General features: G+C 35.2%; 1 protein-coding gene across 1 annotated transcript in view; it reads left to right on the forward strand.

Annotated features, from left to right (window-relative positions):
• LOC108723170 (protein CEPU-1) overlaps window positions 1-26,464 on the forward strand; it is a 191,592-nt gene that overhangs the window by 150,687 nt on the left and 14,441 nt on the right. Inside the window, exons 6-7 of the mRNA XM_018448713.1 lie at window positions 7,434-7,651; window positions 8,831-8,906. Coding sequence (XP_018304215.1) covers window positions 7,434-7,651; window positions 8,831-8,906 — 294 coding nt within the window. The remainder of the gene's footprint in view (window positions 1-7,433; window positions 7,652-8,830; window positions 8,907-26,464) is intronic.

Genomic DNA, 26,464 nt, shown 5'->3' on the forward strand with positions numbered 1-26,464 from the left:
TTCAGGCCGATATAAATTAATACAAAATATAACTTTGAAAGATACGTTGCATAAAGAGACACTTTTCGCTCGTAATTAATACCACTGCGTCGATGTTAAGTAGAGCAGTAAGCTGGTGAGCTGATTCTGAGCTATGCGAACCCTTCCTGCGGCTTCTCCTCGTTAAAGGTGAAGACACTCTGAACTAAATCGGAGAACCATTCCACCACCCATCTTGTCCCACCTCTCGACTGCCTTTCGCTCTCTACCCCATCTTCGCCGCCACGTTTTCGGTCCTCATTCAGGCAACCGTTTGACATCTGAGAGACCTGGGACACCGGTGCCGAATACCAGTCGAATTACCGTAAATCGAACTGCCAGCTACCTTCCAGCAAGCGTCCCGAGAGACGGTTAAGTCCCGATCTTAAGTCCGTGTATTAGCGCTTACTGAATTCCCGCTCTCTAAAACGGAGATCACAGCTCATTGCGTGTCGGGGTGCATGGTCCAAATTCTCAAATCTAAATACAAACAATCATTGTACTCGACTTTATTCGATTCTACAATAAATTAAAAATAATCTTTACGTAATCAGGCTGTTATTAATCAATGCGGTTTTCTTATATCTTGACTTTTTTCTTTAAGATATTAATATCGTATAGAATTAAATCTCGCTATAACTACGCTTGATAACAGTCAAGCTTGATGATGACGGAAACCTTCCGATGATCGGTTTCTTAGGTGACAATATTGCAACAGTGGACGATGGGACGATTCGAAATCACACCTGAATAATTCGTACAATCTAGAAGGAAGGAAGGCCATCAGCTGGATTAAAGGCAGGACCAATAAAGTAGAAAACGCTACAAAACCGCCAGTATGAAAACCGACGGTACAGGGCAGCGCGCTTGCCGTGATAAATCGATTTCGTGTGAAACGAACCGTGAAAAATGGCGGGCAGTCGCACGTGGAAAATGTGTTTCGGCTGATAGCGCTTTCGACGCACTCACTCTCTCTCTCTCTCTCTCTCTCTCTCCCTCCTTCTCTCGTCTATCTCTCTTCCTTGCAGGTCTCGTTGGCACCGGTTAATGCAGTTGACCCTATGCAACCGTAAATCTAATCCCGCTGACTGCCGGACGCCAGTTAGGCTCGCTGAACGATCTCTTAAGGGTCACCGAAAGGAGCTAATGTAGCATTAAATAATTTATAAAAAAGTAGGTCGAAGAATCTTGCTCAGGTAGATCAAGTTTTAATAAAAGTTATCTGCGTACTTTTGGATGCAACTCTCTTTTTTTCAAGCTAATTTTTTACCTTCCTCTTTTCGGTCAGCGCTCTAACGATGAAATTCATACTAACTCCAAACAGCTCGAAATATGAAGAAGACAAGCTATTTATGATGTTGAGCAACATTGATTGTTAATCCAATTAACATTTCATTAGGCATCAAATGGAAGTTTCTAAAATTAAAGTTTTCATTAGGCATGAAAAATAGTCAGAAATAAAGTTGTGATCTCTCTCCCTCTCTCTCTCTCTCTCTCTCTCATTAAATCTCACAAAATTTAACGAAATTAAAGATATTTTATATAATAAATGATAAATGGATACGCGAATTTGTATATATTATATATATAATAAGTTAACCGCAAGGGATGATAAAATTGGAATTTAAATTATAACTGCGATACATATTTTTTAGAGTTCGAAATTTAAATCATAAAGATGTCTAGTATAAAGATGATAAAAATATTTTCAAATTAAGATGAATGATTATGTAAAAAACGATTAGAAGCGATTATAGCTTGAGGAAACCGCTGTTGTTTCATACGATATAGAACGAGGTCAGGAGAGCTTCAAGATTGACGATGCGGAAGCATTAAGGAAGGGCAAGGTCAACGATAATGTTCTTATCGCGCTTGTGAAACAGCTGCTTGCTTATCGTGGCTCACAGGTTCCCTCTCGTTAGACGATATGCACATTACGTTCTAGAGATAATCTGATTGAGCAAATAATCCTACGATCCAGCAGAATTTCACGAATGTCTCGAACGTGTCTCTGTAGAAAGTATTTTGCATAGTACTATTTTTAATTTCATCTTGGCTAAAATTGCGTCTTCTTGAGTCTTTAATGCGCGTGGAAAGTATCAATGGACTTTAAAATTACTGAAAACGTTGTCGTGAAAGAAGAAGTAAACGAGAAAGCAAACGAATTAAGTGACACTCGATTACTAACAGTTTTCAGTCATTTTATCATTTTGATTGTTTTTAATCGTTTTAAAGTTCAAATGATATTATTCGGTGATATTTTACAATTGCGCGCTGAAAAAAATTTCTCATTGAAAATGGACGAATCAGAAATTTCTTGTTAATTTCTTGGTTAAATTTATTAGAATTCTAGTTATGACCGGAATTTTGGTTGATACAATATTTCTAGTAAAATCTGTTAAAATTCTTATATTTTTACCAGAATAATTATATCAATCAGAATTCTAATTATCTCAAATAGAATTCCAGTAGATTTAACCAGAAAATTCTGATTCGTCTATTTTCCAACAAAATTACTATTTAATCCAACCAGACTATTTTTCTCAGTGCATAATTCTCAAAAAAATTCTTCATATATTATACTCTAGACAAAGGACACTTATATTTATAACATTTTGAAAAAATATAATAATTTTACATAAAAAGAGATAGAAGAAATTTTTATCTTTATTTTCGGGAAAATTACTGTTAAAAACTAAAAAATTAGTAATATCTTTTTTCCTGTTAAGCGTACATGATCTTCCTGTCATAAAGTTATAGTGAAACTTGTTGAAAATAACGCGAAATAAAAGTAGTCTTGAAATCTGCAATTATTTCTCTTTAATACAAATTTTTACAAAGTTAAAGAAAAAAATTTTTATAATTGATAAGCGTACGCGTCTATTTTTCTTTTCTCCCCTCACGCGGATAATTTGACAGGAAAGCAGCGCGTAGCGGTTCGACTGGAAACATCGAGGCAAAATTTTATACGTTGCATACTGCCTGAACAAGTCAGCGCATCTAGCCATTCTTTATTAAAGAGCATACCGATCCAGAAGGTTTCAAGGCCTCTTGCGTGATGAATGTAAGGCTGAACTCTTGTAACCTAACCTGTCTCGACCTAGCCTGCCTACCTTTACCTAAAGGACGTACCTTTAACTCTGTTTAACTTCCACCTGAATTAGCTTTCATCTACCTTGCGGGTCGTTCCACACATTGTTCTCCGCAATCTAACTCGACGTCGTTTACATTTCGCAGTGGCCCGTGCTAATGTTTAAACCCTTCACCGTTCACCGTGGATCACTTTGCTCGGTAAAACATCTATTACCTGTAAAAATTTCCCGCCTGAGGCATTGTTATATGCCGCAGGCATTGAAATGAAATTTTGTGAGAATTATAAATCTTTAATTCCTTTTTGACACATATATATATTGAGAACAGTTTCTAGTTGAAAACAAATAAGAAGATTCTGCAGATCATATCAGTTAGAATTTTGGATATCTTAACTAGAATTATATAATATTTCTCTTGTTTTAGTAATAACGCAATAATTTTACCAATACAATTACGCGTTTGCATAATTCGTTTTTCTTGCGTTCGTTAATCAAAATTACGATAAAGTGAAACGTTCCTTTGGATTAAAGAATAGGAAAATATTAAAGAATGAAAATTTTTTAATTACCTGGAGAAATAGGTCGTTGCCGCATTCTTAATAAGAAAATATTTTTAAATCAGTCAGAGAATACGAACGTAAAAGAAGATGCAAAAACATTCCAAAAAACTTTATAATATATAGAGATCTCCTGCAATTAATTACGTAAAGTAATGCACCATCAGTGCATACGAAGAAGTGTCTTACGCTGAAAATACTCTGCTTCCATCGATCGAATTTGAGATCGCGTGCAGAAAACAATTTGAGAAAAAAAAACGAAGTAGGATGTCCAACAATCGACTCTAGTCGCAGGCCTTCGTACCAGTAAAGCCCAAGCTTGTCTGCGCAATAAGGATCCGAAGCATTACGGACAACCTAGGTCGGTCCCGTCCCTTCTCACCCTCAGACGGAATGTTTTGCATTTTAAGAAGGTGTCGGATATCCTTTGCGTTATCCGAAGACAGGCCTTCCCTGTTGCCTCGCGCTTGTCGCGAAGCGAGGGCAGGGGGAAAGAAAGGAAAAAGGTGGAGGGAGACACGAGAGGCAGAGAAGAGCGATCCCTCCCTTGAAATCCGTAGTAATTCACGGTCCTGTATTACGTGGCAAAAAGAATACCCCTCTCTCCTTCGGCGAGACGACCGATGCTAGCAGGGTCGCTTTACAGTGAACGAACGGAGAATTCGCACGAGCGTGTTAGTAGAAGCGTCTGATGTTAGCTACATTTAATGATATTTATTTTCCTCAATCTTAATATAATCAATACTAGAAATTAAAATGTCTATATAACGGTTGAAGTTAAATCTTTAATGCTTAAATAATTCAATGTGAATTATATACATATATACTATATTACATATATATATATGTATATACTTACATATATATATGTAAGTATATATATATATGCATATATATACCATATTTGTAATCCTTCAAACTGCGCGCTGAATTGGTTTTCCGGACTTATAAACGCAATTAAACTACTGTAATAATATCACGAATTAAATTAAATTGACAAACAATTCTTAATAATTTTGATGCACAATCAGACATCATAAATCCAACTTTTTGTGTGGAAAACTAACGTAATAGAAGTAGGTTTTTCTTTTTTTTTTTTACTATTTCATAAGATCTGCATTATAAGAAATGTTATGGAAGCTTTCTCTAATTACTTCTGCTTATAGCATTAAGAATCTATTTATAAAAAAATATATTTATAATATATTACAAAGTATAATATCGTGAATGAACATTGAAGTAATACCGTGTAATATTACAAAAGAAAAAAAAAATTTCTCAAAATAAGAAATATTTAAGACTTTCAATGATTCAAGACTTCCCAAATATTCCAAGAATATTAAAAAATTGTTCATTTTCGAATAACATACGAAACGATTCGAGATTCTTATCACACATTCGAATAGATTTACACTTTGAGTTTGTTATTAGTTGTATGATACCATTTATAATAAACAATAAAAGAGTAATATATTCTATAAGTAAAATTAATAAATGCTCAAGGAGACAAAAATTTGGAAAAGTCGTTGTGAGTGAACGAAAGAATTGAAAAATAGTCATTGGAAAAAGGATTGGTTGGACTCTCGTGTGGTCATTTTCTAGAGAACTCGAAGGACAATCGCATTTAATCGAGTCGCCGTTTACCGAGGCTCTTGCTTAAAGGAGATCCCAGATGAAACGAGAGCAAACTCGATCGTTTCGGTATCTAGGAGCCGACAAACTCTGTTTTTCTTCCTTTTCCGGGGAAACTCTTTTAAAAAAGCAGTACTTTCTTTTTACTGTAAGATACATTTCTCAAGTCTTTTAATGATCTGATTTTATTAAATAATTAAAATTAGTTATTAATTTACGGGGAGATTTGCGGGTTGTGCAACCATTGTGCAATAAATTACAGAAAATTGCTGAATTCAAAGAAAAAGATTATAAGACAGATTTTATTTCTTTGAGAAATTGCGACCGTGTAAAAGAAGTATTCTATAAATCAAGAAATAGATGTGTATAAGAGAAAGAAAAATAAACAGAAATTTAAAACTCATTTATAATTAAACTACGTAAATTCGTAAGTTTAAGGGAAAAATTTACCTGTCCATCACATGAAAAGTCTTTCGTTTTATAAAATAAAGTTCCTACCATTTTTGACATGAGTACAGAGAGAAAAGAACATTTAATTCTTGATGGAATTTGTAAAGTTAGCTTCTCCGTCCCTGATTTTGTTCGGCGAATAACCAATATATTATTTAAATGCTGAAATCATTTATGTGATTTTGGGTGTCTTTTCATCGTATGCGTCAGCTCAAATTTTTCATGTATGATTTCAAATCGACACCTACTTATTGATCTCTATTCCGGGGATATTTTTGTTTGAACAAAAATTCCAATTCAATTCTCTACATTCGAGAAACGTAGTCGTTTGCTTTTTTTATATTCTTACTAGTACAATCGCTAATTGACATTTGACTTGTTTTGCATGATATTTTCCTCATGAACATTACGACACTTTGCGAAAGAAGATGGGTTAGGTATATATTCTTAGAAGGTTTAAGTTAAATTGGAGCGCTCTTATATATATACCTCGAGGAAATGTTATCACCAGCGCCGACAACAACGACAGAAGCTGTTCATCGAAATGGGATTACTTTTTTTATTAAAGGACCGCATGATACGCATTTAGGATTCACGGCATATAGCAAAAATTAAGTCCAGCTTTTTTCATGTTATATTTATATAAAACTTTAAAAAATACTCCTCTTTCTCTCTTAAGTCTCTCAACCCACATGAAAATGCATTTGTGTTGCAGTTGTGTTCTTACGCTCATTTTTTACACATGTAAAAAATTTATATATTTTAAATTATGTTCAGAAGACATTGAAAATATATTGTTGCAATCTAGACGTATTAACTAAAATTATGAAAAATAATTTCTATATTTTAATATTTAATATGCATATTAATGTTTTATGATACGATTTTTAATGTTTTATGATACGATTAAATCATTATTTAATATAATTTCTTTTCAATGATTATTTTATTAAAATAATTATTTATTAAAATAATGATGAAGAAATTGAAATTGAAATTGAAGCTCTTCGATAAAAAATTTTTATGAGAGAAAAAGAAATAATAAAAGAACTCTCTATTGCCAGAAAGCAATATTAGTGCGTATAAACATTTATATCATGTATATTATACATATAATTGTTTGTGTAATATTTCCATTTCACTTCTACAATGATTGAAGAGATAATGGAAGATCGCAAAAAAGAGATCGAATATTTTAACACAAATATTTTCCCATCTATGTTCTGACGCCTTTTTCTCATATGATCGAACAGATCGTTAGCAGACTGATAGTTAAGGCCACGTGCCACAATGTGCTTTGTTTCCTTTATTGGCCTTTTCTATCATACAATCACCAATACCAATATTTAAGTAATAATGCCGTTAAAATTCGTATAATTGGAAAATTCTTTTTATACTGCCAATGAGACTGTCACTCCTAACTAACTTCGATTCGAGGCTGATATAGCAGAGTGTGATTTGAGATCTGTATATCCTGAGAAATAAATTTGTCCAATTATGTTCCAAAAACTGAATTCTCGAAAAAAATTTGCAATCGTCTCGAGTCATCCCTTTGCAACGCGCTCGCAACCAAGCTAGTGAGCGAGATTTATAGACGCGTGAAAGGGATATCGATCGTAGGCCCATCGTGTATTGTTAGTAATTGGAACATTTATGAGCCAATCAATCACTTCTGCTGTTGCAGTCCCCCCTATGCTCTGGATACCGCACCAATTGGTCGGCGCGCCCCTGGGTTACTCCGTTATTCTGGAATGTTATACCGAGGCTCATCCGACTTCTTTGAATTACTGGGCGAGGGAGGACGGCCTAATGATTCACGAGAGCAGTAAATACAAGACTGTGTCGTTACCCGATAAGCCATCTTACAAGACACATATGATGCTCACGATAAACGATATACAGGTGAGTGGAAGCATGCATCTTATCGATGATCAACAATTCCGTTTGGTTCTCAAATGTAGCCCAGCCCATTTAAGAATTTTTTTTTAAATTCCTCGTATTTTCAATCGCGTAGAAACGATTCACGAAAAAAGAAAAAAAACAGATTTTTTTTAATTGAATGAGACTTTGTTATTAATGATATAAATGGTATAAAAATATTTTCATCTCTTTCAATACATTACACGAAAATTAAACGCTATTTTTTTCTGCATATTTAATGAATTAGAATTGCATGTTAAAATGCAACATAATTGCTTTTAAAAAAAAGCGCATGGCTTAATTATGTACACCGCGTTAAAATTCACGATTGGGTAATAGTACCATATCGTAAATCACGATCGTTGTACTGGCGATGAGCGCGACAGACGATGAGCGTAATAAAGCTCGTCTAGAGTATCTGAGTACAAAATAAAAATGCATAATATACGGCTTTATGTACGGTTATATTATAGATATCACAATAATTTATCATTATTCAATAATAACGATATTAACATTTTAGAAGACGTGATTAATTTTAGTCATTTATTAGTATATAGTCAAGTAAAAAATTCAGAAAGTATAATTTTTTAATATAATTTTTTTTTCTTTTTGTTTTTTTTTCAAATGTTTTGTGTGTGTAGCACAATTCAAAATTTAGAAGAATAATAGGGATCTTTAAACTGTCCGATTACGCAGTTATTTATTTATTTACATTTACTGTGCATCGATAAAGAATTACAAAGTGAATAATGATGATTAAATAAACAGTAATAGATGAGAAAATAAATGTACGAAAACAAATGTACACAAAATAAGGCGCCAGCAGTAACTGCTGCTCTAACGTCAATAAAAAAAGCGAGAGCAATGAGTTACGATTACAATGAGTTACGATTAAAAAAGATGAAAACGAAACAAGAACGATTTGACAGCAGATCGTTAATACTTTCTTCTCGGTTAAGGGTTAAAAAAATACTTCGCATGATTCTATTTCCTATTAATTATAAAAAAGTAAATTTAACAAAGTTATGATTATACGGAATGATAGAGCGTTTTTAAAAATTTAAGTTGATAATTAATAAGAAATATTTTATTATATTTACTCCATTAAAATTTCTATGCATTTTAGAGAGTAATTTGCTCGCGCCGGTTTATTTTCAGAGAGAAGACTACGGTAGCTACAAGTGTATCGCCAAGAACCCACGTGGAGAAACCGACGGGACGATTCGTCTGTACAGTAAGTGTCTCGTTTTGCCTGCATGCGCCCCGAGCCATCCCTTCAGTACCGTTTACCAAGGTAATGACGGTTCGTCGCGAGCTGTTTGGCGCGTTTATGTCGTGCTGTCATTCCCCGGTTGTTTACGAAGTCGACGAAGACGGTCGGTTCTCAACGAACTACGTAATTTCTACAGCACACCCGTTGACGGATACCGTGGTTTCTTTGGGCAACGCACGTTCAGTATACGGTTTGACACGGTTAAACTCCACGATGAAACGCGCGCGCGTCACGCGATCTTCCTCCTAAACAAATATACCGACGTTAATTACCTCTGCCTAATATTTGCCAACAGATCGCGATTCGCAGTGGCACTTTCCTCGAATTAAATCGCAACATTATTAGTTGGCTACAGTTTAACGCGGCTATGTAAATACAAAAAGGAGTTCTATATACTACATACGTTTAGAGTTTACTCTTGACTGGATCTCAATATTCTCACATTTTTAATATGATGCGCGTACTTCTTTCTCATTTTTTCTTTTCGATTCGTTAGTCCTCCCGTGCGTTATATGTTACCTTCGTCGTGTGCGAGGTGAGGAAATAAAATGCATACAATCAAGGATTTCATCTGCGGCTTACAGCTATGATAAAATTGGAGATATGGATGAAATATGGAGACGATCGTACGCGTGTACGTATCTCATGAAAAAGAGTATGAATCGGGACATGTAGAATCGAGCAAATAGAATCGATGGCGCTTACGAAAACGAACGCGGGATCACTCCATTAGTATGGATCGGTTTTTCGCATTAGCAATATTCAAATGAAGCGAACATTTAGCATAAAAGACTACCGATAAGAGAGAAGGTGGTGAAATGTAAACCTTTCTAGTTCGATGGAAAATAAAGGACGAAAACGATTATTTAATATGTGAGGTGTTTGATATATTTTTCTTTCTTGCCGTCAGTCTCAGTACGAATCTCTGCAAGTAAATATTTAATAAACTAGAATTTTCTGGGATATTTGAATTATTTACATGTAAGAATAGTTACGCGAGAAATTGATACTTTTAGAAATAGAACTTCCATCATATGCTTTCTAGATATTTCTTAATTAATTACACACTTAAAAATATTGTTCTTTTAACCAAAACACTCTGCTTCTATTAAAATTGTAATTGATACTACTTTCAAGCATAGCTGTGCGAAAGTGGATAGTAACAAAATTCGCGCGTGCCGTGCATACTATCCAAGTTGTGGCACAGACAAAATTAAAATTTTTCGAAAGCTTTTTTTTTAGTTTTGCAGATAAATTTTCCTTTTTTTTTTAATGAAAAAAAATCATTCTTTTTTTCTTTGCTGCAACAAAATTAACTACGATATATCACGATGGTAAATTATTGAGAAAAGCATTTTCACGACGGAATCCTATATTCCGGTTGGATGACTCGTTGGACTATTGGTGTGACGCTAATGCTGAATTATTGGTATCCCCGAAAGGGATACGGGATTAACCGCGTAGTAAGAGTCATGTCTCGCAATCAAATGTATTGTATATCGTTATATATTCTGTTTAAGACACGTAATTGCAACGTTTAAAGCTAGAAATATCACCTTGCATCTACGATTGCTTGCATAAACGATTTTTATGATGTATTTATTAACTTTATATCGATGTATATAGCAATATATGAGGAATTTAAGGCGAAAGAAATATAATAAAATATCCTCGAGAATGAAATTTTAAAGTATTTAATAAATTGATCTCGAAATTTTATAAATTACTCTTTTAACGAACATCAACATTCTTGTCTTATGCGGAGAGACAAACAACAAATAAGGAGAGATACGCCCTTTTTCCGTCCATTTAAAATTGTCGATTTAGAATCGACTGTGACCATCCTATTGTTCCGTCTACGAGCAGGAGGATGAGAATACGAAGAAAAAGTCAGACCAGAAAGGAATTCGAATTTCTCGGAGCTTCTCCAAAGAGGAAGCGGAGAAATAACTTCGAAAAGGTCCCGCGAAGGCTTGGTGGAGATGCACGACGGTCCAGAGGAGAGAAGCAAACAAACCTACTTTGGTACAGTCAGTAACAACCGGCAGAAGTAACGGAGCCCTTCACGTTCCTTGAAGAAGGTCGAGCCGGCTCGAAATTAAGTAGCGGCAGTTAGAGATATGTCAGACGAGTTTTATTAAGCGGCATAAAAAAAGAGATTTGTAGACTGACTGAAGGAAACGAGTGGAAGCAAGAGGAAAGGAGGGGGAAAGAGGATACCTTACTTCGTGGGTAAGTCGTCCCGCGAAGCGAAGACGATTCCTCGGTTGCGGAACTCGTCTACAGCGGCAGTAAAGAATAGGGGAAACAGACAAGGGACCAAGATATGAATTTATTATTAAGAACCGCCTAAGGGGCAAAGTACCCCTGTTTCTTGATATTCGAGCGCATTTTGTGCTTGTGTCTTACCTCGTCTTTACCCCCTTGAGGCCTCTTTTTTCCTTCGCGACAGAGAATCTGTTTTCTTCTCTTTTCTGTCCCACTTGAAAAAGCTCAAATTTCCTGGCTAATTTATTCCGCAGTCGAGTCAAACTGCTATTTGTAGCAGCGTTGAAGCGTGGGCTTAGCACGCAAAATGATGGGTAGAACGAGGAGCAAAACTTACGGCGTTCGCTTGGATAGTAACAATATCGTATTCATTCGACTCCTCCTTCGTCTCCCTCTACCGCATACTCACCCCTTGTGATTTCCTTAGCCCGAGCGTCGTATACATAATGCAACGTCCACCCCTGCCGTATCCGCCAGTTCAACCGCTCTGTGTCGCTGCTAAGACGCGGATTTAATAAACGGCCGTTACGCGACTGCTTTGTCGGCGTCCATAATGTCATTTTTCACTCCCCTTAATTCGGACATGCTTGCTTATGCATAGAACATTATCCCTTAACATGGCATCTGTCAAGAAAAGGATGTAACACTAAATTAGTGTAAATAACGTAATACTTAAATAGATAACATCGCAAAGTTTTTTTGAGTCAGTTGATAATTATCGCTTTTTATTATTTCATGATATCGTTGTCTTACTTTAAAAATGATTTAACTTAAAAATTAAGTTTCTTAGAAAAGAAAAACACTATTTTTCAACTTGACAAAAAATTATTGATTAATCAAATGATTTTGACAAAAAATATATTCTTAACCAAAAGCACATATTCAGGATTTTTTCGTGAGAAATTATTTTTGTTAATTTCGTTTCACAACTCTTAAAAAGCTATTTATTTTTTATTTAAAAATTGTGTCTATTTTTATGAAGTTAAATTAGTTCACTTTTGATAATTGATAAGATAATGTTTACTTAAGGGGATCCTAAACCGTCTGTATTACCGACTAAGGCCCAGTTCCACAATTCACGGTTAACTCTTAACCTAGGTTTAACTTATTCATTGTCTCTTTCCAATTTAGAATTGGAAAGAGATGAGAAACAAGTTGAACCTCGATTAAGAGTTAACCGTGAGTTGTGGAACTGGGCCTAAATCATATAATTTTTGTATAACAAATACTTTTTTCTCTTTCACAGATTTAAAAATCCTTTCCCAGGATTAAAGTATACTCATTAATATGTGTTTGTGAGGTGGAGTTTATGCCGAGAACGACCAAACATTTCGAAATTGACATATTTGTTACCATTTCTTAGTGTAACATGGCATCTTAAGCTGTCAAGTCGTAACATTTGCTTGATACGAAAGTTTTGCAACCTGTACTTACGAAATAGTAATCCATAAACACATAGTTTGCACGAACAAATAACGTCGAGTTCTTAAAATTAGATTTAGACGCTTTATCGCGACGAATTTGTTGTACAAAATTGACACGAACGTGTGACTGCGTGTATCATAGGTTGCGTGAGATATTGATGTGGTAGTATATAAAGACATGTCGATGTGCTGGAAAAACAGCGACCTCTGGTGACTTTGTCGGAGTTCGAGCTTCGCTTTAGGATCCCCTTAATTCATTCATGGTAATATCTCGAAAATTATATTTTTTTAGTTGTTTTACTTTTGAAGTAAGGAAGCGATGTATTAAATATAATTATATATATATATACATATATATATACACATTATATTGTATTTATCACTTTGTCATAATTATTTGATTCTTTTTATCAAAAGCCAATTAAATTAATTAATGTATATATGTATAAAAATTGATTTTATCATCACTTTATTATTTTATTTTTTTTTGACGAGGTGTATCATTTTAGCGATTGATGTATACATTCCCAAAACCGCATTTTTACATCTAACAAATCTTGGTATCGTAAAACATTTTCGGAAGACAATTATAATGCGACTCGCGACAGTAAAAATCCCTTAACGCTTAACAAGCTCTTGATGAAATTCTTGCAGACGGAAAACTTCTCGTTGTACTCAAATTCCTTTTGCAAATCCATACTGAGTTGTCGGACTTTGAAAACTTTCGCGGTCGCGTGGTATCGTGGCTCGCAAAGTTCTATGAGCTTTTCATTTGGATTTGAGAATTTCACTAACGAATTCTTCAGCGTAAGATGCAAACGAAGTCATGGCCCAGCGTGACTTTGATAAATTTGTTGTGAAACTCTTTCTGCACATGCATTCCGGACGCTGCTAACGCAGCGGCACTTAGCAATTTTGCCGTTGGAGTTGCACGGAGGAACGAATTTCACCGAAAATCTCGTTTAGATTTTGAAACGTTGCCGGCAAGCATTTTCTCGCTGATATTCACACAGATAGTATCTCCACGAGAAGTTATATTCTTAACTTATCCGAGGGGTGTGTCCTCTCCTCCGAAGAAATATTCATTTCTAGATTTTCAGCTACATTGATATTCCTATTTCTTGAACAATTTTGGAATATCATGAACATATCATAAATTGTATCTCATGAGAACGCAACTTGTTGTCAATCATGCAATTGCTGCGACATTATTGCAATTAAACGCTTTTAGAGGCTTTGAGCAAGACATACATAATATTTAAACTATTGTTGCTCTTGTATACATTTTTATAACAAGTCCATGAAAAAAGCTAAAATAAGAACAAAATTTAAATTTTTTTTATTAAAAAACAATTTTTTAACAATTATAATGCTGCATGCTTGCACTCTCGCAAAAAAGTGACACAATACAAAATAAGATTGTTCAAGAAAGAAAAAACAAAAAAATTGCATATTTTAAAATTAATTATTTATTACAGTAATATTAAATATAAGTTGACTTAGAACTAATCAAATTGCTTGTTTCAAGTTCTCTAGAAGTAATGTGGAAATAATTAATGTGGATATTAATTTTTATAATATTTTGTTATCACACCTCTAAAAATTAATCCTATTTCGATTTATCATTTTTCTAAAAGTATTTGAAATCAACTATATTACTTTTCTTAAAAGCTGATGTATTTAAAACACAATCTGTATATATTAATAATAAAAAGTTCGAAAAATTGTAAGTTGTGTCATTCCTTTTGTTGAGATGCGATGTGTAGCATTCTACTTATAATATTAAACTTAGGTATACTGATATCTATTTTATATAATATATTGTTTTATTCATTGATTTACATATCATTTATAATACAAGGTGATAGTAACGCAAAATTTTGTGAATATATCGTAACCTATATAGATTTAAAATTACAATTTTCCTCTCTGTAAAATCTTGCAGTATAATTTACAATAGAAATCACGTGAGATTTCACGTCGAAGAATTCGCCGTTGAATTCTTCATCTCGAGAGGCAAGTGAACATAACTGTTTGCTCCGTGGGCACTTTTGGACGACGCGATATCACGAAGTTCTCTATTACCTCGGCCGCTTTAATTATGAATTGATCAGACTTCCACGAACTCTCGGCAGACACAAAACGGGACGTCCCACCGATGGCACACCTTTCTATAACTTCGTCAGCGCACGGAGGCGTAAAAATTTTGTACCGGGTTGTATGGAGACCCGCTGTCTACCTTCGGGGCATGAGTTCGTACCGCACGGCCGAAACTTTAACGTGGAAAGCCTCGGGGTCGCTTCGAAACTTTTGTCCTCCTCGTTGAGTCGCGATTCTTAGTAACCCCCGATTCAATAAATTATTTATGATGCAATGGATGAGCAATCTTACACCCCCGTTTACTATACCTGTGGTACGAAACTACGTCGCTCCAGTAACGCTGTAGTACCGTAACTTTGTCGATATTCTTTCCATCAACACTGATATGTTGATATGTGCGTGCGTTTCTTTTCTCTCTTAGAAAAGCATTTAGTAAATTTAAGAAGAATGTTTAGTGAAACGTAATCTATTATTTCATAGAGTTTGTAGAGTCAAAATTTTCCGAGATCTATAAATTGAATTTTAAAACAAGAGATACGCATTACAAATAATTTGTATTCCGAAATGCGGAGATAATGATTACAAAAGAAATGTTTCGCGCGTGTAACGGTGTAACATTGTGTAACCTAAATGACTTCATTTACGCAAGAGATTAGGACAGAAAAATAATTTCACGTTATCATATCGCACTAATGTTGCATAATCGGAATAATGTGCACCGTTGTTGCGGTTACGGCGTATTCTCGTAGCTGTGTACTCTGAAAATTGAGAGTCTATTTTTAATGGGTGCATTTCTCCATATATGTGTGAAATAATTATGAACAGCGACCTTGTTACCTAAATTCGTTACATGTGCTTCACTCTGATTTCACTGCAGAATAAAAAAAAGATGATCACGCGCTTACGTCGTAGCTTTTGAACTCTATAGATATAAATTGTCACTCACAATAGCGGGGATGAGCTTTTGCTTGTAAAACTAAATCAAAATCTGTTAGTGCATCTCGAATGATTTTCCACATTCCCGGAGTGATCATGAATATTCATGGCAACTTTGTGACATATTTTTGAAAGTGAGAAGATCTTAAAGCGCCGGTGAAGAGGTAATTAACTTCACGCCTCGATGCCAGCTTGACGGAAAGAGTTGTCGTTTCCCGACACATTTTTGTCTCTTTACTGTGCAAATTTCACGTGGCGTATTTTTAATGGTCGCACGGTTGAATTAATTGCGAAGTAGCGGACACTGCTTCGTTACTTCCTGAAAGGTAAATTCGTTAAATGTCTCGTTCTCTCGCCGTATACGCGGACAATATGCGTGTACGTATTTGCGTATGTATAAGCGTGGAAGCGGGCGACAAGTACTTTTTATGAGAGACTGTTCCAGATTTACTGTCATGCAAACCCGCCGTGAAAATAGGTCAGCGGAAAAATCGGCGGGGAATATCTTCGGGAAACAACTATTGCCTTGAATGTATCAATACGTATTTAGTTGTGTTTGATGTATATTTTTCTTTTTGTTAAGCTATCATTGTTCCTGATATCTGGACTGCACATTGTTTGTACATTCATTATTCTAGCTTCTGCAATATAAAAAGTTTAATGCATATTTATATGTCTTTGATTAAAATTTTTTAAAGAAGAAAGATTGATATACACGCACCTTTTGCGATGAAAATATTACTAAGATTAATTTGCTACAATTATACAATACAGCACGATTAATTTCTATAATATGATTTTAGAATGCTAAAAATTAATAGTTAATATATACTGCATTTAAAAATTGGAGGCGTGAGAATATATTTCACATTTTATTAAATATAAAAGAATTCATGCTCTAATAGACATAAGCTTCTTTCAAAGCGTTTTGACACAACTAAAAAAAAATGTTTCTAAAAAAATATTTTTAAAAAAATGTTTAACTTGACGGAAAATTATTGACTAACCAAATATCGGTAAAAAGAAAATATTCGCACGATCAAATGTCATTTTTGTCATTTTTGTTTCACAATCCTTAAAAACCTATTTTTTGAATTGCGACAATTTTGACAATTTTTTAATGAAATTAAGTCAATTCACTTTTGATTGATAGCGTAATGTTTGCTTAACTCAATCATAGTAGTTATCTACTTGAAAATCATAATTTTTGAGTTGTGCCATTTTCGAAATAAGGCAATGATAGGAAACCAACGAAAGGAAACCAATCTATTGTAATATTCTGTATCATGCTAACGTTATAATTTTATATTTTTTAATTATTTCTTCTCTAAAAATCTTTCTTAATAATAGTAGTAACAAATTTTACAATCTCGTAATTTAAATAATCGAAAAAGTAGTCGCTAATTTGCTGCTTTCATCGTTTAAATTACGTGTTAATTCGGCATTATTAGAATGATATTCGTAAATAATCAAGATATTGTTAAATATACATTTTCAACGCAATATTATTACTGGGTAAATTAAACAGGATATAGGAAAAACAAATTAACGACGAGAAAACGACTTACATTCTATTGCAACGAGTTCCACGTAAAGCTAATACCTATAAAAGCCGTTCCAAACGGCCAAAACTCATCAATCTACGGATTCTGTCTGCGACTTTTATCAGTCGTGCGCACCGCCAACGAACGCTCTCCGGGGATAATGAAAGAAAAAGTGTCGCCGCCCATGTCAGGCTTTAATTGTCATCCTTTATTGGATGGTCACTCGTTGTCACGTCAAGACAGTCGCGGCAATGTGTAAGCTCACAATCAGATACTCTGGCACGCGTCTGTGTCTCTCTCTCTTTTCCCTTCCCCCTTCACATCTCTTTTTCAGCTTCCACTTCGTCGTTCTCGTCGTGCCTCTCGTCGGCATCACGGGGGATATCTCTGAGAAAGAGACGCCAAATGAGAGAGCGATAGAGAGTCGCTTGTATAATTCATAGGACCGCCCGGCGTTCGTGGTCGATGGATCAACCCCGGTCGTGCCACTACGCCTCTTCGTTTTCCCCTCCTTCGTCGGGACTCCCTGCGATAGTAACCCCCGCAGCATCTCAATGCTGACCGACCAGCAGATTAGCCCAAGGAAATTGCCAAACTTCTCTTCGCTCCGGCAGGAAAGTCGATTCCGAAAGTCGTTCTTCAAACGGCTAGTAACGTCGGTCTGCTAGGCGACTGTGCCCTCTCTCTCTCTCCCTCCGGCGTCTGTCTCTTAAACAAACTAATGCGCTGTAACTTCGTCTCACTTTCTGCCGATGGGCTTTACGCGTCTCCTTTTGCGTTTGCGCAAGTTTTGCGCTAATTCGGCTAGGAAGACTCTCGGTGCCAAGACTGAAGGAACAAACAATAATACTCGATTTGTGAGACGGGAGGATAAATCGTTCGTCGAAAGTTTCTACACTAATTTCATAATATTCGAGCACTCCTTGCAATAACACGCAGTAATGTAATTCGGGTCGATTTTCTTTTCGATTTAAAAATTTAATGAAGACAAGCATTAATAAGATAATTATAATATTAATCTAAAAATTTAGTCAACGATTAAAAACATCTTCGTTGTTTTTCACTAAGATTCCGATCTTGTGTAATAAAATGTTCCACAGTATACATTTTATTACACAAGATCGGAATTTTAGTGAAAAACAACGAAGATGTTTTTAATAGTTGACACTTTGGTTAATGAGTAATATAAAATATACATATAATTAATGTATAAACAATTCGATTATATCGGTTATATTGCTGCGAAATTGCCTTCACGCTCATTTAATGGTACAAGCTTCCAATTATCAGTAACATTGGCAACGGCAAAAGTAAGCAAGCAGAAGATGAAACGCCATGAAGATGGTAAAAGAGCTGCCTCAATCGGCGTCGAACAGTTCGACGAATGGAAATATATATATATATCTACGTACGGTAATGCGATTAAAGGAGGAGATCTAGGAAAACGCGGGAGACTAGGAAAGAAGGAAAGAAAGAGGAACGAAGAGAGAGAGAGAGAGAGAGAAAGAGAGAGAGAGAGAGAGAGAGAAAGTGAGAGAGATGGAACGCGTTAAAAAGAAAATCCCCGAGAAGGAGGAGAAAATATTTCCATAAAATCCGCGGAGACGATGCCTTCGAGGGAAAGCCAATGTTAGTTCTCGTTCGGTGGATTCGCCGGAATCCGAAATCCGTCCTTGCGGTTTGTCGCTACCGAGTCTCAGACGTCAACGCGATTTCATCCCGCCGTAAAATATATAACTTCTCCATAAACCCACCTCGAAAGGAGTATTCCGCAAGTACCGCGAGCTTGTCTTTCGAAAACTTCAAGATTATAACGACACGTCGACTGATAAATTGCTGGCCGTCTATTTACGTTTATTAACACATTATTGTAACAAGATTATTATTAATTCGCATCTTCAGAATGATATTAAGAACATTATGGAATGATATTCGTCGTATAATTTGCGATATATAAAGCCTGACAAAGCATTATTGAACAGCGTAAGCAAAGAAACTCTGAGGTCTGGTCGAGATGAATAGCGATCTAGTAGTTAAATCAGCCATCTCACCGACGCGCGACGTACTTCATTAAAGTCAGCGTTCCGTTTACGCTCTTGTCGATTACGCTACGGTGTTGCGCGAGTCTTCGTTCACGACAGGATCAGCCCCGAGGCTGGTGTCGAAAGCAGATAATATGGATAGGAAACTCAGACAATAATAATCCTCGATACGCGCGGGTAGAACTCTCGCAATTATTATGAAGGGGGACGGTTGCTTAACTGAAGTAATTCCGTTAAATTACTTGAATTTCAATTAAAATGAATTAAAGCTGAATTAAAAAAGATTAATACACAAATAATTGTACGATAGAATGTACACATTAAACGTGGTGATGCACCTCAATGCTTAAAAATTCTGCGTTTGAAACAAATCTAACAAGAACAAATCTTGTAAGAACTTTAGGAATTCGTTTTAAATCTGTACTTAATGGAACTTATTGTTAGATTTTTACATGAATATCTCATTATTTACGAAGATTAATGTATTTTTTGAGACTGTATCAATTTAAAGATAATGACGAGGTAACAGATCAGCATATAATTATAATGATAACAATATGAAACTCACATAGCAGTGAGCAATAAACCGATATAATTTATTTGCAATGTAAATAACCTCTAATGAATGAGACTTCAGGCGATTTCTTTTCTGTTTTACTTCGAACACATGCGCCATTAATTGCGGAAAAATTATTGGAAAACTAATTTCTTGGACTAATGATATCGAATATCTTGGATTAATGATATCAAGATCTTTACTGACTGCCGCAATTCGAACGTCGATATTCGGCTACCACGTGATGGGCATAGAATTTCAGTCAGAGAATGGAAAAGTCAAAATTTATCTTTACACATATAACTTATTAAAATATTTATACTAAATCAGACTTAAAAAATTTTCAACGAACTTTCTTATGAATGACGTATCGCCAATGAGCGTTTAACTTTTCGTCGTACAAATGAATTTTTATAATTCAATTACTTGTCAAAATTTAGGGTAGGGGTAGCAAGCACTTCCTGTCCTTGCATCACCCATGTGCATCAGGTCCGTAAATACAACGGCACGTATTTAGTAGTCGCACATGAGAATCAGGAAGCCGGAAATGACAGCGGCTGGAATCCGAGGTGGCAGACGAGTAACGTATCGAAAGCTAAAGGAGAGAGAAAGGACCACGAGGTATCGCCATAAGGGAGACTCGCTGACGGCGGTAAGATTGATTGGAGTCACGGGATGGAAAATTAACGGTCTAGCCCGAATGGTCCAGGGTTGGGCAAAAGGTGCAGGAAGGCGCCGCAGTCGAGGTATGGCGCCGTGACAGCCGCCGCATACTAATTCCCCACCTCCCACACCCTTCCTTCCTCGGTCTGTCTTTCTCTCGTACTCCTTCACTGTCTGTCTTTCTCCATTTCTCTCCCGTTATTCTCGCCCCCTCGTCCCCCCCCTCCTCGTCACCCGGCATCTACGAGCTGTTTTAGCCACCCTTAACCGCGCGCATCCACGCCCTCCCGTTCGACCGCTCCGCAAGGAAATGCCTTCCGGTGGACACCATTGGCTACTTTATCGAGATCACCGTTTGGAAATACGGTCCCGAACAAAGGCAGTCCTGATAGAATTATAACTACGTTATACAGCCACCCTTTCTGATCGTTACGGGATCCTATTAACTTGAGATCCGACAAAACGCAGGAACTCCTATCATGAAAAAATCTCACGGAGAGACTGCTCGGAATTATTCGCAGATCTGTCAAACAAAAACTGACATACACAATACCTTTTACATTGTTTTGTCGTGTGGAACATGCGACAACATGTCAATAGGAAGCCAAAGATGCTCTTCCAACCAGCGACATTGATAATCCCATGGGATATCAACGCGGATCGTCACAACATCCGCCTTGAGACTCACTCGGTTGGCACGTTAATGGATCGATGCGTCACAAGGCGCGTTAATGTGACGAGCCATAGGTCGGTAATTATCAAAGAGGGCTTTGACTTCGTGTTTACGAAGGGGCAGGGGTCGATGGGGATCGAAGATGTATCGACCGAAGGTCTGCTAATACGACCTGTATATCTACTTCTCCAATCGCTAATTGAATCAAATGGCCGAACATCTTCGATCGATATGTTAGTGAGAGATTTCGTCGCGAGTAATTACAGACATGTAGCGGCAGCTGCTGACAAAAGCGGGTCAGCGCGCCCGCTACTACCATTGTTTCACGGAATTAGGTTACGCGATCGTAACCCGACGAAGCCTGGCAATTTCCTGCTTGTCGTCCTGCACCGAGATTCGATGACGTCTACGGCAAATTATTTCCTACGGATCTGTCGTCGATTTAGTTAATGATCGCGGTCCGACCGCAATAATGGCAGCATTGACAATTGGTGGCCATCGACCTGGACGCCTAACGCCTAACGCATACCGTAAACGATTTACAATTCAGACCGCGTGTAATTTAATTACGCTGTACTGCGATACGCGAGATAAAGAATATACGATACGATACTAATTACGAGGTCCGAAAAGTTCGGGTCGTTTGTCGAAAGTTATTATCGTCTCTTTGAATAATTCGGAATTGATCTTTTCATAAAGGTATCAAGAAACTGAAATAATTTTCAATGAATTAGTGATTGAAAATATAAGAAATCTTTGACAAACTCTTAAAAAATTATGAGAAAAACAAATAAGAAACAAATTAATTTCTTTAATCAATAAGAAAAATTAATAAGAAAAAATTATATTCTTTAATCAATTTCAAATGAATATATTAAAGTATAGCTTAAACTATTTTTAAATATAAGAAATTGAAGAGTCAGAAAAGTACGATAAACGATGATCACGCTCCATGTTTTTGCTTTAAAAAAATGATGTTAAAATAAACTAAAGAAGTTTCCAAGTAGGTTTTCTTCTAAAGTAACTTGTATTTTAAAATTGTTATTCCAGATATCACGCATATTTAAAGATATCTTTGTAATCGATATTCATAGTCGATTCTTATATTTAAGACTGTCTTAAGTACAGTATTAAGATGTCATGAACCGATCGCAGAGCCGTATTAGCATCTTGAGATATTATTTAAGACGATTTTAAAATAAGAACCGACTATAAATATCGGTCTTAGACATGCACGTTGTATGAAATATATATTGCAAATTTTAATTCAAATTTTACTTCTAAAAGCTCGTTTTCCTAATACTTCGAATGATATTTAGTTAAAAACCAGTAATTGTCATTATATTATTTAATTTCCAATTTTCTAACGTGTCTTATTCCCCGTGATCAACTTTGATACTTTAAACTTGTACCTTGATATATATATTTAATATTCTACAAATAGATTCCTTTTGGTTATTGACATTGGTTTCCTAATTGTATGTAATTTATACAGTGCTAAGATACGCTAACAAAATTACTCGCTTAGTGAATAACATTTACACTAGACATCTGAACGTCTTGCGTATACTCATTGCACGATGCAAGGAGAAATTAGATGGAAGGCAAATGAGTGAATGGGAAAGGGAGAAATAGATCGTTTAGTGATGTACCAATGAAAAGGGATGATGCTATTAGATTAATTAAGACATCTTAAGATTTTAATGAGTTCTCCTGGCACACTCACTACGATAATTGCTTTTAAATCGATGCATTTTTGGACAGATAACTTTTAGGATGTATAAATTTTACAAATATAGTAGAAATCGCACGATATATTTCTTCTCTATATCTTTACTAGATTTTATTTACGATTTTTCTACGACAGAATACTAAATTAAAAAGTATCTTTATATTTATATCGGTATCTGAACATTTTTTATTTGCGATAAACTCTCCCAATAATTTTTGATAATTAATTATTGACGATCAATGAATCTTTCTTGCAAAGTTGCGACAATCTGACTCTGAATTAAATTTTGATCAGGTTGGCAATTAAATCTCTAGATTCTAGTATGCTACAAATGCATATTAATTGGGCATAATGAAAGAGCTGATTCGTCGGTGGAGGTCGGCACGTTAACTGGTCCAATCATCAATCAGCTCAGTGAAGCTAAATGGTCAGGACAACGGGTTTTAATATCTCCTGAGGAAAATAAAAGTTAGCGCGATAAATCAAAGGTGAAAAGTCGCTGCCTTACTTTCTCTCTCTTTTCCTCTTGCCCTTTTTTTCTTCTTTTCCCTCTTCCCTCTCTATCGTTCTCTTCCATCTTACTTTCTCTCTGCCTTTCTCGCTTTTTCCTCATTGCGCTCTCAGCTTTAATCTCTTTGCCTTCCATCGGTGACTTGCAAAAATGATAAATGAATTTCATCCACCGTGCGTGCCATATTTATATCTATAAAACTGGATAGTAGCCTCATAATAACCACAATGACGAACGATGACAATTTTGATGGTCACAATCATAATTCGTTTGCACAGATATTGAAATATTGATTTTTATACGTGGAGAAGCTTATGAACGACAATGACAATCGCAAATTCAGTGTCTCGCCATCCAATTTTCGACGATATAAATTTTATTGATTTACATTCGCACCCCATCTCGCGCGTGTGTACGGTGACAAACGTCGCGAGATAAAGTTGCACGTCGACATGTCGTTGTAATTTTTGGCGTAAATATTGCCACTCGAACAAGTAAAACGGGGCTGGGGGTTGAAAGTCATTTAGGTATTATCTTACGGAAAAGACGACAGGGGCTACATATTTGTATTACGTTCGCGTGTGTAAACACGTCTGCTGAGGCGCATACTTTGTCATCCTATCCTATTTACATTGGGGAGAACGCACCTCCACAACGTGCATCGCGTGTACCCTCTCTACAACCTTGCCGCTTAGTAATCGCTCAGGTGCTTGTGACAAATAGCAATGACCTCTTTCACTGTAGATACATCCTCCATATCGAGGCTATCAATAGATATTAAATTATGCCTTTTTAAATTTATGCCGTAGAAGAAATAATCGTACGGAACTTTGCGGGTTAGATAACACTAGTTTACAAAAAATATTTTTTTTCAATTACTTTGGACCGGACTATGTGTCTCTTATAGATTTTTGGATGCTGAAAACGATGTCGCAAGCGAAAAAATTCTAACTCGTCAAATTTTCAAGATAATTGAGGTTTAATATGTAAAAAATGTTTTGTTTGGCGATATATTTTACATTTTTTTATAAAGAAGGTGAACGTTATTTTGAAATTTTGATCAGAAGTCATGAATGTATTATTCATCCCCTCTAAAATGCATTTTTTTATTTCAATACCTTACTTTTTAACCATGTTATGAAGAATTAAAGATAGGAACTATTTCGAATATGGGGACACCGGCAGCGTCACATATGCATGCGGATTAATTTTTTAAGGTCACATTTTGATAATTGTACCTTAACTTTTATGCACAAAATTATGAGACTGGTGTAATGAAAATACATAATTGTTTTAAAAAAAAATATGCAATTTGTAATATGCAACACATATCTTTTTTATAAAACAACTCTCTCTCTCTCTCTGTCTGTCTGTCTGGCTGTCTATAAGTGTTAAGGTAACCTTAAAAAATAATCACATAAAATGTGACTTTAAAAAATTAATCCGCATACACATATGACGCTGCCGGAGTCCCCATATTCGAAATAGCTCTTATCTTTAATCCTTCATAACATGGTTAAAAAGTAAGATATTGAAATAAAAAAAAATGCATTTTAGAAGGGTAATGATACATTCATGACTTTTGATTCGAAATTTCAAGATAACGTTCACCTTCTTTATAAAAAAATATTAATGTCAAATATCGCCAAAAAAACCATTTGTTACATATTAAACCTCAATTACCTTGGAAATCTGACGTGCTAGAATTTTTTCGCTTACGGCATCGTTTTCAGCATCCAAAAATCTATAAGAGACACGTAGTCCGGTCTAAAGTAATTTCTTACTGTAAACTAGTGTAATTTATTTACATTAACGGATATTTAATGTAACATTTGCGTTTATATTGATATTAAGAGAACATATTTCTCACGCAAAATCTGATTCTTAATCCTTTTATTCCTTATTGCGCTTTTTTCTCGAATACACCTGAATTAAAATGTATGATAATATGTTCCAGCAGGACTTTGCTTCTCATTTCGTGCAAAAATTTAATTAGAAATAGAGAGTTGATATTAAAAATACTTATTGAAAGGGGAATTACATATACGAGGTAAACGTGAACGATACTCTATTGCAGTATATAAAAGTAGTAATAATCTTTCGTTTCTCGTATCTAGTGGTATTAGTGTAGCATTGTACGTGTGATCATAGAATGTATACGTTGTTAAAGAATACATGTTTTAAGAAAAAAATTAAATAAAACTTACGATTATTTATCAATTATAGAAGTTTTATTTAAAGGATACTGACTTTAAATTAATAATTAATATTTATATATTATTTATGTAAACTACTAAGTTTTAAATAAAAACACAAAATTGACTCATCATTTAACTCATGTGGCAGTGAATAATTCTAAAGAATTTTGATTTTTGTTTAAAATTAAGGCTATGACACATAAAAAACTTATGCAGTAAAATAAGACATAAGCAATAAGCAAATCAACATTTTGGACTTTCTATTGCTTACGTTATTGCCTTACGTTCTTTACTGTGATTGGCTGGTTTGCTTATCACTTATATCTTATTGTTTTATGTTTTTCTATGTGTCATAGGCTTTATAGTTCATTACTGATATAATAATGAATATTAATTATTGTAATTTTTTTTAAAGCCAAAAATAACTGGTACCTTTTAAATAAAAACTTTTTTAATTATAAACGTCTGATTTATATAATTTTTCCCTAGGTGTTCACAGTTCCCTTACTCTTCCTGAATGTCTATAAAAAGATATCATCGTACATAAAAAAATAAAAATGAGCTAATAGCACAATTAAAGTAAATTTTCTAACAGTAGGATTAGATAAAATAATTATAATATTGCTAATACGATACCGATACATATATCCAGCGATAAGCGTAATAATTATAACAAAGTTATCAATACTAATTTAAATTAATACCATATCCTGCAAAATTTTTAACTGGAATTTCAGTAAGCACGTCTAGCCGCGGACAGTTGCAGTCGGTAATAAATCCCGTCGACGACGCATTCGCTAAAGACAAATGATGAAATTACGAATAATTATTCAGGTATATACACCCGGATAAGTTACGCGTAGAGGCGCGTG

This window comes from Mycetomoellerius zeteki, unplaced genomic scaffold (genome assembly GCF_001594055.1).
Source record: "Mycetomoellerius zeteki isolate Tzet28-1 unplaced genomic scaffold, Tzet1.0 scaffold223, whole genome shotgun sequence".
NCBI classification, from domain to species: domain Eukaryota; kingdom Metazoa; phylum Arthropoda; class Insecta; order Hymenoptera; family Formicidae; genus Mycetomoellerius; species Mycetomoellerius zeteki.